The 16,934-nt window shown below is 32.8% G+C and overlaps 3 protein-coding genes across 3 annotated transcripts; 1 reads left to right on the top strand and 2 right to left on the bottom strand.

The window, feature by feature from the left end:
• The first annotated feature begins 3,930 nt into the window (after positions 1-3,930).
• LOC112794828 (uncharacterized) lies at positions 3,931-5,585 on the top strand. The gene is made up of 3 exons (XM_025836806.1): positions 3,931-4,870; positions 4,960-5,331; positions 5,494-5,585. Exons 1-3 carry the CDS (start codon positions 3,931-3,933, stop codon positions 5,583-5,585), a joined length of 1,404 nt encoding a protein of 467 aa, XP_025692591.1.
• Positions 5,586-8,090: 2,505 nt separating this feature from the next.
• LOC112796705 (uncharacterized) lies at positions 8,091-12,598 on the bottom strand. The gene is made up of 7 exons (XM_025839285.2): positions 11,347-12,598; positions 10,743-11,006; positions 9,741-10,257; positions 9,454-9,659; positions 9,261-9,373; positions 8,522-8,662; positions 8,091-8,403 (listed from the first exon to the last, which is right to left on the bottom strand). Exons 1-7 carry the CDS (start codon positions 11,884-11,886, stop codon positions 8,322-8,324), a joined length of 1,863 nt encoding a protein of 620 aa, XP_025695070.1. The 5' UTR covers positions 11,887-12,598; the 3' UTR covers positions 8,091-8,321.
• Positions 12,599-12,739: 141 nt separating this feature from the next.
• Positions 12,740-14,550, bottom strand: LOC112796704 (protein C2-DOMAIN ABA-RELATED 7). The gene is made up of 3 exons (XM_025839284.3): positions 14,121-14,550; positions 13,626-13,721; positions 12,740-13,186 (listed from the first exon to the last, which is right to left on the bottom strand). Exons 1-3 carry the CDS (start codon positions 14,229-14,231, stop codon positions 12,881-12,883), a joined length of 513 nt encoding a protein of 170 aa, XP_025695069.1. The 5' UTR covers positions 14,232-14,550; the 3' UTR covers positions 12,740-12,880.
• Positions 14,551-16,934: the final 2,384 nt, after the last annotated feature.

Below are 16,934 nucleotides of genomic sequence, written 5' to 3'. Positions count from 1 at the left end.
AGGATAAGTAAAGTGCATGCTTCTTTTGTGACATCGATTTCATACTAATGAGTGTTCTAAAAGGCTTGCAATTTAGAATTCACCTACCTAACATTTCTTAATGTCACACTAATTCACACACTCAATTCTAGTGATTACTACCTCATTCCAACAATTATGCTTCCTGGCTTTTGTCTCTTCTTATCTTATGGTGTTATTTTCCATGAATGATGCACCATAAGCAAAAATGGAAGCGGAAGAAAGAACACGAAGCAATCCGGAGATTCGCCGTACCCACTTGCTCATCTTTGAATGCACCGAGGACGATGCAAACTTTTAAGTGTGGGGAGGTCGTCCGACCGGTCGGCGATTTTGGATGACAAGTTTTTAATCCCAATACTTTTGCATTTCATCTTAGGTTTTTGCATTTTTCTTATTTTTGCATATGTATACACAATAAGCTTAGTCAAAATAATGAAATTTTTCGAGAAAATTATCTATAGGGCACCTCAATTGATTTGAGTGAAAACTTTTCATTGAACTTGCTTGAATTATATATCTTGTGGATCATGATTTTTGAGTTAAGAACACAAGCAAGTGAGTTTTGAGCCTAATGGTGTGGTTACATCTTATAACCACTTATGTTTCTTCTTGTGTGCATTATTCTCTTTCTATGAATGTAATCTTTGATTTGTTTGATTCTTTATGTCCATTATTTTGTGTATTCATGCATTTATATGATTGAAGCCATCATTTTATTAGCTCACTTACCCAAATACCCTACCTTTTATCTTCCTTTGTTAGCCAAATTTGAGCCTACGATTAACCCACTTTGTTCTTTAATTTAGCACATTACAAGCCCTAAAGCGAAAAATAATAAATGTCCTTAATTTGGATCTTTGATTAGCTTAGGCTAGTGTGTGTGAGTATCATTCAAGTGTGGAAAATCTTGGGACATTGGGTGAATAAAAGGGTAGTTTTGTATTTTTATTGGAAATATTGGGAATTGGGTACATACTCATGTATTGATCAAATGTAAAACCTTATGCATTGAAGCTCTTGTATATAGAAAGAAAAAAATGAGAAAACAAAAGAAAAAGAAAAGAAAAAGAAAAATAATATGGAAAAGAAAAAAAAATAGAAAAGAAAGAAACAAAGAAAAAGAAAGAAATAAAAAGGGGACAAAATGCCCCAAAGTAAAGCTCAATAAGATCAATGCATAAGTGTTGTGAAATGAAAAAGAAAATGCATGAGTATGTGAAAAAGTGAAAAATGGGTAGTTAGATTAGAACTTAATTGTATAGGATGTCATAGGTTAGGTGGGAAGTTTGAACTTATCAAAGATTCAAATTTTAAGCTCACTTGACCAAACATGCATCCTACCTTAACCCTAGTCCCATTACAACCAATGAAAAGACCTCATGATATGTATATGCATGCATGAAATGTATGTTGATTGTTAGAAGAAAAATAAATCTTAGAAAGCATGAAATAGAGGAGAATTGAGAGAATCAACCCTAAACACTTGAGAGAATAGAGCACAAACACATCCGGTGAGGGTTCGATTGCTCAATTACATGTTTCCACCTACAATCATCACTTTTCATGTAAGTTTGTGTAAAAATATTTGAGAACTCAACCCAATTGTGGATTAGACTTGCTAGTCCTTAGCCCTTGTGCATATATGCTTCTTGGGAATTGATTTATTTCAACCAAGAAATTGCATTCATTTAGATAGTTGCATATAGGTAGATTGCATTTAGTTAGTTTCCATTGAATAAATGCCATACCCTTACTTTATTCTTGGTTTAAGCATAAGGACATGCTTGGTTTAAGTGTGGGGAGGTTGATAAACCCCTTTTGTAGGGTTTATCTTGTATTGATTTTAAGGGATTTTATGACTTTTTACCCATATTTATTCAATGAAATAGCATGATTTCATGATTGTCTCCCAATTTGTGCTTAAGTGTGAAAACATGCTTTCTAGGTCCTTAATTAGCTAAATTTAATTCACCTTTGATTCCACTAGATGCCTTGATGTGTTTGTAAAGTGATTTCAGGTTGAAAAGGCTAGGGAAGGATCAAAAGAGTGAAAGGAAAGTATACAAAGTGGAGAAGATCATGAAAAGCCAAAGAATTGAAACTCGCCCATGGACGCGCACGCGCACCATGTGCTTACGCGCACTTTGTGAAATGGCCCATGGACGCGTACGCGTGTTGTGCACGTACGCATCGGTGCTGGAATATGATTTTTTAATGAAAACGTGGCCAGCAAATTCAGAAGGGTTGTGGGGCCCAATCCCAACCAACTTTGGCGCCTAAACTGCTATTTAAAGCCAAGGATTGAAGAGCAGAGGGGACTTTTTGACTTTTAATCATTCACACTCATTAGAATTAGTTTAGAGTTACTTTTAGAGAGAGAAGCTCTCTCTTCTCTCTAGGATTAGGATTAGGTTTAGTTCTTAGATCTAGGTTTTAATTCATCTTCTTCTACTTCTATCTCTCAATTCTTTGTTGTTGCAATCATCAATTCTTCTATTATTTTGTTGTAATTTCCTTTATGTTGTTTCTATATTTTGTTGTAGATCTACTATTGTTCCTTCCATTTTCTTTCAATTCAATTCAAGGTAATTCATAATAATTGTGTTCCTTTGGTTTTCTATTGTTAATCTCTTACTTTTGTAGTTGTAGATTCCTTTAATTCTTGCTATTAATAATGTTTACCTTTATTGCCTTTTATGTGTTTGTTGAAATGTCTCTTCTACATATGAGTTAGATTTTGTTCCTCTTGGCTTTGGTAGAGTAATTAGTGACTCTTGAGTTGTCTAATTCCTTTGTTGATTGATAATTAGAAGTTGCTAATTGATTTGAATGCCTCTAAAGCTAGTATTTCTTTTAGGAGTTGATTAGGACTTGAGGAATCAAATTGATTCATCCACTTGACTTTCCTCCATGGTTAGAGGTTAACTAACTGGGAACAATGGACAATTTGTTGTCACAATTGAGGAGGATAACTAGGATAGGACTTCTAGTTCTCATATCTTGCCAAGAGCTTTGTTAGTTGTTAGTTTATTTTCTTTGCCATTTATAATTCTTGTCTAAAATCTCAAAAACCCCAAAATAACTCATAACCAATAACAAGGCACTTTATTGTAATTCCTAGGGAAAACGACCCGAGGTTTGAATACTTCGGTTTATAAATTTTAGGGGTTTGTTTTAGTGACAAACAAATTTTTGTATGAAAGGATTATTGTTGGATTAGAAACTATACTTGCAACGAGACTTCAATTGTGAAATTCTAGACCACACAAAAATCCAATCATCAAAACACTAAAGATATGAATGCATCAAGTGTGGCCATGGTTCTGAAAACTGGACCGGACCGGCCGGTTCAACCGGAAAAGCTGGGAACCGGTGACCTAACCGGTCTGGGTAACGCTAATAACCGCCTGGCAAAAAACCGGCCAAAAAATCGGTCGAACCGGCGGTTAACCGGCGAACCGGAAGAACCTCCCGGTTTTTTGCGGTTCAGTGGTTTGCAAATTCAGACGCCAAACGATGTCGTTTTGGCATTTTAAAATAAAAAAAAAGGAGAAAGCCGTTCGCGAAATGTCTCCTAAGCCACTAACCCTAATCTGATACTCCCCCCCTTTCTTCCCCTTTCTTCCCCTTTCCCCTAACCTAATTGAGCATTCGGCGCCAGCGTTCCTAGCCACCCACAGCCATCAAGGCCACCAAGGCCACTAGAGCCGAGCCCGCCTCCTCGTCGCCACCCACAACCATCAACAGCAACAGCGACCACCACCAGTCGAGCCCGCCTCCTCGTCGCCACCCACAACCATTGACAGCAGCCGCGACCACCACCGGCCGAGCTCGCCTCCTTCTGAATTTGGCTGGACTGAGCATAGGCAACGTACGTTAATTAATTTTCTAGTTTATTGTCCTGCTGGTATGTCATTTGTTAAGTCTGTTGATGCTTCTGATATGATAAAAACTGGCGATACCTTGTTTAAATTGTTTGCTGAGGTTATTGAGTGGGTTGGGTCTAGTAACATTGTGCATGTGGTTACTGATAATGCTGCGAATTATGTATCTGCTGGAAAACTCATTCATGAAAAGTATCCAAATATTTTTTGGTCTCCTTGTGCTGCTCATTGCATCAATCTTATCTTCAAAGACATAGGAAGTCTTCCTCATATAGCTGACCTTGCCTCTCGTGCTTCAAAAGTGACTGTCTTTGTTTACAATCATATGATTTTCTTGTCATGGCTTAGAAAAAGAAAAGATTGGAAAGAAATTGTTCGACCAGGAGTAACACGTTTTGCTACTGTTTTCATTACTTTGAAAAGTATATATGATCATAAAGAAGACTTGCAATCATTGATGATTGACAAATATTTCACTTCTCATAAATTATCCAAGAGTGTCAATGGGAAGATGGTTAGTTCAATTATCTTGGATAGTAAGTTTTGGGAGGATTGTTTTACTACTGTTATGTTTGTTGGTCCTCTAATTAAGTTATTGAGGCTTGTTGATGCTGATGAGAAACCTTCTCTGGGTATCGTGTATGCGGGCATGCAAAGAGCCAAAATTAATATCAAGACAATGTTTAGAAATAGAAAATCTGCATACACACCTTATACAAGTATCTTGAAAATGCGGTGGGATAAGCATTTGAAGCGTGACCTCCATGCAGCAGCATACTTTTTGAATCCAGATTACTTCTATAGTGAGAAGGCAAATATCTTGAGGTCTTTGCTTGATTTATTTGATATTGAAACTCTTTGCGATGACTCAGTTGCCGCAATGCAAGAGATACAGTTGTATCGAGATCAAAAAGGAAGTTTTGGAAGGGAAAGTGCATTGAAAGCAATTAAGAGACTTGAACCTGGTAAGTATTTATATTTCTATGTTCAATTTACTTTGAATGTTTTTTAAATATTGAATGAGAATTGATGGTTGAATTACATATTCTGGTAGGTGAATGGTGGAGGCTACATGGTGGGAGTGCTCCTAACTTGCAAAAAATGACAATTCGTCTTCTTCATCAAACATCTTCATCATCCGGCTGTGAGAGGAACTGGAGCCTCTTTGAACAAATCCATTCAAAGAGAAGGAACCGATTAGAGCATCAAAGGCTAAGTGATATTGTTTATGTCACTTATAATCTACGCCTTCAATCTAAAATGCATCGCAAGAAGAAGAATTATGATCCAATTGACATTCAAAGCATTGACACAGTAGATTTTTGGGTAATGCCAGATGAAGGTGATCCTGAATTTACTAATGGAGACATCGAAGGCATTGAAAATTTAATTTATACGGATAATACTATGCCTTCATATCCTACAGGTGATTGAAATAGCAAAACTTGTTTCATTTCCTCTCAATATCTAATATCTGATGTAAAGTTGTAACTTTAATTTTTTCTTGGTTTTCTATTTTATTTTATTAGATGGAGGAGATGTGGACTTGATGGGGATTTCCCTAATGTTGCTGATTCTTCAAATACAGCTTCTTTTGGTGGTACTTCTGATGATGGTGGCTTTGGATTACCTGTTTATGATGGAGATGTTGGAACACTTAATGATAATTATGATTTTTGATGAGTTGCACCTTTGATTAGTTGAAAACTTGCTAGTAATTGTATCTTTTGAATGTAGAACATTATGGGTTTGTCATTATGTACGTTTTATTTTTTGTTTACTTATAAACGTTGATGTTTGAAGTTGTTTGTGAACCTCTAATATTAAGTAATGGATAATTTATTATGTGAAATATTAAATTTTATTAAGTTAGAGATCATTGAATTTATATACTTAAGATTATTTTAAGTTTTTTAATAATTTTATTTAATATTTAATTAAACCGGTTGAACCTCCCAATTAAATCCCGGTCGAATCAGTGAACCATTGAACCAATAACTTCACCGGTTTATTGACCGGTCCGGTTCTCGCAACCTTGAGTGTGGCCACATTTTTCACACTCATATTTATTGTCAATTGGAGTTTCTACTTTTTTCAGACACTTGCAGCATGCTTTAAAAAATCAATCATCATTTTCAGTGTTTATTACTACAATAATCCCAGCAAGCCAAGTAGGCCCTTCCTAAAAATAAATGTTCTAATAAAAAAATCATAATTTTTTTAGCACTTCTTTTATTGTATTGACCACCAGATCTCCCATTTTTAGTTCATCCACTCCAAACTGAGAACCATGAGAGAAAACCTGACTAATCCTAGCTGAATTTAAAGGTTTTTTCGAAAGCCTTCTACAAAATAGCACAATTAAGACATGAAACCGTAAGTAATAGGCCTATTTTCATTTGCATATCCAAAGATCGTGAATGGCGTCCAAATTAAATCTGTTACAAAATTTTTTAGTCTCTTTCATATCAGGATTAATATGTAACTTCAAAACATTAAAATGATTATGTACTGATGTTTTTCTGAAGCAACATATTTCGGATATTTATAGTTTATTCAATTGTAGTTAATTATAAAATCTATGAACATATAACACAAATAGTGATTTCTATTCTTACCATTCCACCTACTAGGCTTGAAAAATTGTGCTATAATTATTAGTGGCTCAGTTCTTATTTTCTCGAGATATGAAAGAATTTAGTCGACCATGTCTCCAAACAACATATAACCAATAAAGTTGTTTCTGAAAAACATCCACTCAACACAATACATTGTAATCAAGTTGAAAGTTATTGAGTGTATAGATGAAGAGAACTGAATTTTAATTAACTTACTCAAAGTCTTCAATCATAACAGCCAGTCTTTTAGTTTCTCTTTCTTTGCTAGTTATTAGTTCTCTTGGATCTTCCTTACCAACCACCTCTCTTATCACATCTACACCAGATCGAAAATTAATAAAAAAAATTGAAATACTATAACTTTGTATAGCACCATCGAGCTAAATGGCTTGAAGAGTAAAAACTTGGTTGAACTATTGGAATGAGAGTGGTCCTATGTGAGAAATTTATGGACCACTTATTTGTGGTTGTCCTTGTTTTCTCCTTCTTATCAACCACTATAAAATTAGCCATAATGTACTTGTTGAACTCCACAATATTGCCTCTCTACATCCTGATCGGATAGAAGCTTGTATTCTCCCACCCTACAAAAATAAAAGATAAAGGCATGAGAGTACAGTTTAAAACCCCAAAACTACCAAAAATGACCATGTGTTACTACAAACTTACCTTGATGTCTTGAAGAACTATTTCTATGCCATTGATCTCATTGACATTGAACTTCTTGCATTAACACCTATTAACATATCAAACTCTTTCGTCATCTATATGCAGGGATTAATTTGCTCTCAAATAGTTTGTGCTTACTTAGCTGCTCTCAAACACCCGGTTGTTACAAAAAGAAACTTCATCACCCTTATAGGGATGTTTGAAATTTGAAGCTCAATAGACCATCTTTTATCGCGCTAGTCTTTAATATAACTCAGGAGACTTATCATTCAACTACAGCGTCTATTTGTCGAGCAACAAACTATCTACTATATTCTTATTGTATATTAATAGATGTGATTTTGAGCTTCTAATATTTTTTAAATTCCTTTAGAAACATATATAAAATTGTACCGATATCTTGTTTATTATTGTATCTACAAAGTGATAATTATTATTGTTTTACCATATTTAGAAGAATGAGATAAAACAAAAATAATAAACGAACATTTTTTATTTGAAATAAAAATGAAACTGTCTATAAAAACTTTAAAAAAATAAAGAATAAGAATAATCAGATAAAGAATTAACCAAAACGTAGGAGATTATACTTGAAAAATCAACCTAGGCCAAGCTGTTTTATTTTTTAATCTTTTTCTCCCGTGACGGGGAGGAGAGAGGAATTCGCATGAAATTATAAACTCTAATTCGAGATGATTTTGGTATCATCATCATCTTGGATAGAACAAAAATGTTATTTCAACAAAATGAAAGACCGAACCTTTGTTATTGTTTTGATGAGAAAGTTTGCAGATATTGGTGACTGGCGTTTGGTTATCAATCTCTTCATTAAGAAGATGCTATAATTCTAACAAAAAGAAAATAAAAAAAATGATTATCTAATGAGGATAATGTAGAATTTTGTCATGAACTAGTGATTGGTACTTTCAGGTTTCATTATTGTATATAAACTGGTGTTCTAAATCCTTATTATTTGATCTATAGAGTCTAACATTATTCTCATATCTTGTTACATTTTATATATACTCAACTGCAGTGGTATACTTATATTTAATTTTTCTTAATTTTATGGTACAAATGTACAAAATTCACTATAAAATGGTGTCACGTTGGAAATGCCATTTCCAAATTAGGCCACGGTGCCATTTTCAGCAAACTTATCAATTTGAGTAATGTCAAGGAATGCATCAACTCCACTTGATTTAAGGAAACTGCAAAGATTGAAAAAATTACAAAAAAAAAAAGAAAGAAAATCAGATAAACAAATTACAGGTTCAATAAAATGCTTTCAAAGAGATAAATTATAAATAGTGTTAATATGTGACATACTCGTCTCTAAAAGCTCTTGCCATGGACCAACATCCTCCTTGAACAGATGATTGCATGTTCACAGCAATGTTTGGATTGTGAATACTCTGCCTCATGTGAACCCAACCATGTTCTCCATGCTCATCATTAGATACTTTTGCCCTGTATTTTTCACAATCAAGTTAGTTAGTTTTCATTAAAAAAACAGCTTAATTTGGTTCTTTTACAAAAAATGCAAAAGACAAAGCCTTCCTTCAGAACTAAAAAAAATAACAATTTTATCCTTCGTTCAAAAAAGCTACCGGATTACTTTCTTTGATTAAAAAAATTCATTTACGTGTATATAAAAAATTAGTTATCAATCAATTATCATGTATAAATATACGTATTTGATATCTTATAAAAAATTGTTTCACTACTTTAAACAAATTTGAGTAATCTGACAATTGATTATTAATTTAAAAAAATGTGTAAATTAATAAATACATAATGATTAATTTGGTGAAAATTTTTAGTATACATAAAATATTTATTTAAAAAAATAGTAAGTATTGAATTCGTTGATTTAAACATGAATTTAAGAATGGGTTTCATTTGCATTTTCATTTTTTATTTTTATTAAAATTATTTTTATACTTTTCTTTTATAAGGCACCTTAATATATTTAAATCTTAGAAGACTAGTTTGCTAAGTTAGAAACGAAAATTGTCTCCAAAAAATGAAATTAAACTACTAGAATTATTCTATACGAGGTTTTTACCTGTACATGTAAGCGTCAATGGGTGTAGGAGTGTCATTTGAATCAAGCAGACACCCTTCACTCACCCAACAGTCACCACATGCATCCAATTCCCACCCTTTAAGCTTCCCTTCCTATTTAACAACAATGAACTCCATGAAATCTCAATATACGGATCTTCAATTTATTTGAAGCTTTAAACATATACACATACCTCAATATACTTTCTAAATGTTTCAATAGCCTCTGATCCTTTTGCTTTGGCATCTCTAGCTTCAGAGATTATATTTATCCTTAGCTCTACGGATTCACAAGGCTCTTCAAGATCTTTTATGAGACTACCAATTCCTTCATCATCAGCTGATCCGGCGAGCTTCATTCGCACCATTTCGATTATAATCTTCACCACCATGTAGGCGCCTTCACATACAAGATGTCTAAAAGTATTAGATAGATGTTTACACATTGAGAATCAGTTAAACAACACAACTACTAACTAACCATCGTCGAGGAAATGATTCTCTTTAAGAGCACCATGGCCAGATGTTTCCATCATAAGATGCGTCTCGATTCCTTCGTCGTTGAGCTGAGCTCCCTTATCAATAACATTCCGGTATCCAACTCGGTAGAGGCAATGGTGGCCTCCTCTTTCAGTTATGAATCTAGTCAGTCCCATGCTTGTTCGAGCATCGGTCACTATAGTCGAACCTGGATTTTCCTTTAGAACAATTGCAGCCATGAGAGCGATTAACTTGTCACCATTTATTGGATTCCCTTTCTTGTCAACCACGCCACTTCTGTCCACATCGGTGTCGAACACTATTCCAAGGTCGGCCGAGTTCTCCAGCACGGCGGCTCGTGTCAGCGCCATGGCGGTTTTGTCCTCCGGGTTCGGGATGTGGTTGGGGAACATGCCGTCAGGGTTGAGGTGCAGAGACCCAAAGGTATCTGCTCCAAGTTTGTCTAACACATCCCATGTAAAGAATCCTCCTGATCCATTTCCAGCATTTACAATTATCTGCATATTTTGATTTTCTAATTTTAATAAATTTTTCTTTTTATAAAATATTCGTCTCTTTTGATTTTCTTTGGGGTTTTGTGCAACAAAATTTACAAGTTGTCCATTTTAGTCTTACTACGTGAATATTTTAGCTTGTAAAACTAGTATTCGTAAACATTCTAAGACACAGGGTCAGTACAATTTTTTTATTTTTGACTAGTAGTTAGTCAACAATATCTAAAAGCATTTGTGAAAAATATAGTATGAACGTGCTGAACAAAAAGTGTTGGGCTGCTAGTAAAAGTAATGGCAAATATAAATTATAATTATTGATCATTAAGCTTTTTTAAAAAAATATTTGTTTGTTAAAAAGCATTGTATTTCTTGATGTAATATGTACCGAAATTCGATGTGCTATAATGACATGTGTCAAGAGCGAAGAATCAGATTGCAAAATAGCAGAGTGTAAATACAGAAAAAAGATCCATGTTAGTGAAGTTAACCTGAAATCCCTGGAGTGGAGTGTCATAATGCAAAGGATGGTTGACCCTCTCCTTGATGATTTCTCTTAGATGCTTTGCATAAGTGCTCATGAAGTCAACCTTAGTTGGAAGAACGTTGAGCAAGGTAGATACTTTGGCCAACCTATTTGCATATTTATGAGCAGCTTTATCACATATCTCTTCTACCTGTTGTGAAGTCAATCCCCCTCTCTTTGTAAAGAACTTGAGACCATTTCTTGTGTAAGGTAAGTGAGATGCTGTCATCTGTGGAAAAAAATTATACCCATAATTTTAATTTTGATGGACTGAAAATATAAAATATTTTATACAATCGTTTAATCATATTTGTTCTTTTAATATATAATTATTTTTGTTAATATAAACTATTTTACACTAACAAACAGTGTATCAAAATTAAATTCTTATTCATGTTAACATAGCAAGCAATATAATACTTTGTTCACTGATATATTCTATTTTCAACCTTTTATATTGATAGAAATATATTGTAATACAATTTATATATAGATATAGATTGATAATTAATCAAGAATCAGCAAAGAAATGGTAGCAAGAAGAATCAACAAAATTATATGTGGCATACCATTATTGAGGCATCATACATAAATGGTGGCAACAATGTACTCATGAAACAAGCCGGTGTTGTGGCTAGTCCCATGTCATAGACCATGCAACCGGCGCGAGCAAGGCCAGCAAACACCGCCGTGCTGAGCTTAGTGCCGGAGATTCGAGGATCACGGCCTAGTGAGACCCTCACATTCTCCACAGGGTGTCTTTTTTCACTCTCCAAACCACGTATAACCCACTCTCCAAAACTCTCTACTATTGCCTCCACGGCGGGGGGAGTAAGGTCGACCGGCCTTCCTTTCTCGCCCTCCAACGCCACCCCTCTGACGTCCGAGCCGTTCTGAAGCCTCCTAATCTTGTCCATCTCTTCATCAACCACAACCTCGTCGAATTTCGTCGCGCCAAATGATTTTGCTCGAATAATAATGGACTTGTTGTATGGCACATAGAATGATGAGAAGCTAAGTTTGGTATTCAAACATTTAGGGAATGTTTTGAGGTTAATGTTATTATGCAAAGGTGTTGAGAAGTTTGGAGAAGTAGAAGCAGCAGCCATTGTTTTTAGTAGCTTTTAATTTTGTTTGGCGCTCTTCTTTCTTTGTTTGAATGAAACTGAAGTCTTGTGAAGATAAGGAAACTCAGAAGCATTAAACCATAACCTTACAAATCCATATCTTAGGAACGAAAATGCAAAAAATGAAAAAGAACAAAAGAAATATCTCCACCCAAAGAAGATTTTTGTTTATGGTTTTTTTGTCTATATTCCAATTATGATATTTTCAGAGCCAAAATGAGAACCTCTGGCATATTCTTTCATATTGCTTATCTATCTAAATTAAACGTGGTAAGAGATTTATATTTTTCTTTGTCATTACTTGTTTGGGTTTGATCAAAGAGAATTGACCATGTTTTGTGGCTAGTGTCAGTTGAAGAACCAAAACAACTACTCATTATCAGCATATCTGCTGGCAGCTTCTAAAGTCTTCTCTTTACTGGGGTTTGAACATAAACCCTGGATTCAAGAACCGATTATTTAAAGTTAATATATAAATATATATTTTTTTTTAGGGAAAAAAAATGATTCGACATCACAAAATGAAAATGATAATTTGGGTAATAGCTAAATAAGAACGAAGATAATTCTAGTATAGTTATATAGTTACATGGAACACAATATATGACTTCTGATATTATGTGAAAAGTATATCCATGGTGTTTTGATTTCTGATACCTAGATGAACTGTAAATTAGTATACAAACTGGTACACAGTACATCACCTAATTGATAAATTCATGAAACTATGAAATACGGAAGGGGATAAACTTAGAAGATGTTGTAAGACATGAATATAAATATTTGAAGATTATCCTTATGATCATAAATAGTTAAATTCCAACAAAACTTGATATTTCAGCAACTCATCCTAATTCTCACTCCATAATAAGATGGGTTATATGTTAACAAAATCTTAGTTTGTGATAACAACATGATAAATACATAACACAAGTACTACTAAAGCAAGGGAATGATAATGAAAATGAAAACAGATCTAAAGTGGAACCCCAGATAAGCCCTTGGATTCAGGAACATCAAGCCACTCAATTTCCACATGAAGCTCACCAGTGTTAACATTTCTCAATTTTAAGGTCATATATTGGATTACTTTCCCATTAGTCCATATGATCTTGCTCTCTTCAGCAAGGCAGTTAGAGTCATTTGGTTCAATCCTCTTCACCACATGGCCCTCTGGCAGCTCGCTTAATCCCACCTTCACACACAGAAGATATGGCTTCAAGTCGATATCCGCTTCGCCCATCTTGTCGTCCTTCGTGAAAGTGTCTTTGTCACAAACCGTCTTCAAAGAACAACAAAATTCAAACCCATCAACAAAGTTATTTTGGCAAGTATTTAAGGGCAAATGCTAATGTGTTTTAGAGAAAGTAAGGAATGCAATGCTCTCTGAACTGTATTCTAAACCCTAAACTTTAAATTATAAGTTCTAAATCTGAACCATTGATATAAAATATAATAAATAAAAAACTAAGATTTGGTTAACTCTGTAAGAAATGTTTAAGGTTAAGGGCAAAACGCAAAATTTTACATTCCTACACTCAGTGCCTTTTCTTTTTAGTTGGACGAGAAATCTGACAAATTTTTTTCAAGACAATTGCCCTGTTTCTGTTTCTACATTCAACCATTTTGTACAACAAGCACCCCCTTTTAGCATTGCTTCCAAGAGCATATATCACTCTACAAAAGGTAAATCCATTGATAAAAATCGTTATAATACTTACAAGATGAATGGGAATATTAACATCCTTAATATAGAGTGTCAATTCTTCATTCCACTCCGGATTCAAGCTATCTTTCTCATGACGAGTTTTCAGTTTCTGCAGTAATTAAAACAAGTTAAAATATTCAGACCAAACTCACTTTAAACAACATCATAAGCCAACAAGGTATATTATTTATGTCTTTTTTTAAAAAAAAATTAAGTGTAAAGGCACATATATGGAAAACAGGAAAAGAAATAATCATATGAATGCACATCTTAAAATAGAATTAGAAAGCATCATTAAATAGACCCAGATGCTCATTTCCACATATGGCTTCTTAAACAGAAAATGATAAAATTAGAATAACATAACATAAATAACAAGAATCAACATCCACATGATGATAATATATGATCTCAAGGTTCAGGGGTGCATGCAGCCATAAAAAATAAATATTTTAGAAATAAAAAAAAATAAAAGAGAAAAGGGTTCTAATAAGTTCTAAGTTCTAACCGTTTCCTCCAAGGTGACAAGGACATAAGGGTCACTGGAATCACTATCACAAGGTTTGAGGTTAGTGCCTCTTTTGATGCGTAATTTGATGAGACCCAGAATGTTCTCCATTGAAAACCCACCTTTGTCTATTCGGAATTGCTATGTGCTAATGAAACGATGGAGAATACAATAAAAAAGTTGCTATTCTTGTTATTATTTCTCTTATTTTTTATCTGTAACACACTAACACTTGCACACCCTGCACAATTTGATTTGTTTGTGTTATTAACTTATTATTATATATATGAATCTGAACACTTACAACTTTGTTAAATGCAAGCATCTTAAAACAACGCACACGACAAAAAACCAATCCTCAAACTTGGTCCACACCTAAAAAGGAATTGTCCTTTTTTTCTCTTTTTCTTGTGGTAGATAAACAAGTTACAGGGTCAATAATAATTGTCAATTTTTATTTACACGTATTGGTAAAAACATGTGGCTCTTATGGATCACGGGCTTTTTCATCTCTCAATCTCTCAATAATTTTCAGGTGCATGTGTTTCGTTAGGTCAACTGAGTTTTATTTGTTCGACTAAGCAAATGTTATAATAAATTCTTAAATAAAATTCTAATTCACAATAAATTATTCTTTGACCCGATTAGGAGCACTGTGAAAAATAAAAAAAATGTATAATTTAAAAGGGTAGTATTAAAGAGTTAATGGTCTAAGTGTATAATGTGTACAGTGGATTAAATCTTTGGTCCATTAATAAAATGAGCAGGTGACCTTTCGGATCTAAAACTCTAATGATATGTTATGAACCCACTCATCCCAAAAAGGTAACCTGATAGGACAATGTAACACTAATGGCCATATCTCTAATACTTCCTAAACCTCTATTGTACATATTGTACCTATACTTTTCTAATTTAAAATTATTAGGCAACTCAGTTATTTTTATAATTTATAATTTATTTATTTTACTCTCTCCCTTTTTTCTAACGAAAAATACTAAAATTAGTCAAAAAAATGACCAAACTCCAATACCTGGCCCAGACCCAATAGAGACGCTCCAAGACGCCAACGCAACCCGAAAATCAAACCCAAGATTGAAGATTGGTTCGAATGGGCTTGCCTTTGTTAGATGAATATAAGTTGGTCCATGCAAATTGGATATACCCTTCTGAGGCCAGAAAATTGTGGTTGCAAGTGGATCAGCAATGCAATCAGACGATACTTTTTTATTTTGCCAAAGAATTTGATATTTTATTTTGGGGTTTTGTTAGTCTGTGTCCTAAACATATTGGTGAAATATATAATAAAAAAATTATAAAACACAGGATAACAAAACCAGTCATTTTATGATATACTTAATCAATATTCTTAAAACACAGGATAACAAAACCAGTCATTTTATAAAAATTTAGCTGAAAAACTGGGAGTACTTATTTAGTTGTTTTTTTTTTTTTGGTGCTTTAGTTGTTTTTATTTAATAGCTGAAAAATTTTTATATTTTGTTTGTACGAAACCCAAAACTGATTTTGTTAATAATTTAGAGAACCAAAATGTAGTTACTAAATCAAAATTTTTATATTTTGTTTGTACGAAACCCAAAACTGATTTTGTTAATAATTTAGAGAACCAAAATGTAGTTACTAAATCAGTAAATCGTGAGGTTGTGTACGATTATTAGATTGTGATGTTTAGTAATATATAGATTTTACTGATATTCGAATGCATAATAATCATATTATATACGCACAAAAAATTAATTATCAAATCAATTACTTATATAAAATATATATTAAAATATAAAATATAAATTAAATATATATATATATATTAAAAATTAACTACCATATTAAATATTATATATTGTATATATGTATATATTATTTAACTTATTTTATATATTTTTTAATTTATATTTTATATTTTAATATATATTTTGTATAAAAAATAAAATTAGTAGCTGATTTTTTATATACATATAGTATGACTGTTTTATTTTTATCTACAAATATTCAAATTTTAGTGAAGACATTTACCCCCACAATAAATAGAGTTGATTTATTTTTGTCCCTACAAAAATAAAAATAAACTTATATTTATTGATATATTTGTTATAAATCGATTACACATTATAACTCGACTTCATACGTTATAGATCGGCCATTAATATTAATATCACACAAAACGGTCTAAATATTTTTATTTGTTATTATTGTTAGCGTTAATTGATTACAGCTAGTGTCATATACTCTAATTATAAAAAGAGGGTAAACTAAAAAGAAAAAGGTAAGATTATTTTTTTGAAAAGAGTTTATGATTTACATACTAATTTAAATGTCGAAGTATCTTTTGTAAGTATCCACTTTTCTTATTCTTTTATAACTGAGATATACCTCACACCATGTAAAAGTTAGAAGACAATTACTTAAGAACCAATTATATCAAAATTAAGTCACACAAAAACACCCATAAAAGATAAGTATCGTATGATAAAATATCCCATCTTTAAATTTTTATTGACTTTTTAAAAATTAACCAAATTTTTTAAATTACTTTTACTCTTTATCCTTGACCCCTAATACCATAACTATTTTTTTCTCAAATTCCAAATTTTCATAATTTTCCATCGTTATTACCATTACTATCAGCACTAAACATTCTAGATAGAAACAATTGTTATATTGACTGATTTGCTAATTAATTTTTCACATGCACGTATATTTTTGAATTATTCCTAATTGTGGAAAATGCAAACAAGACATACATTAGATTGGAATTATGTGGTTCCCTTTTTTAAAATTTTGCAAGGCCGGGTA

Source organism: Arachis hypogaea, chromosome 4, assembly GCF_003086295.3.
Source record: "Arachis hypogaea cultivar Tifrunner chromosome 4, arahy.Tifrunner.gnm2.J5K5, whole genome shotgun sequence".
In the NCBI taxonomy this organism is placed as follows: domain Eukaryota; kingdom Viridiplantae; phylum Streptophyta; class Magnoliopsida; order Fabales; family Fabaceae; genus Arachis; species Arachis hypogaea.
Note: the sequence above shows the minus strand (reverse complement) of the source record. Positions and strands in the feature narration are given on the sequence as shown.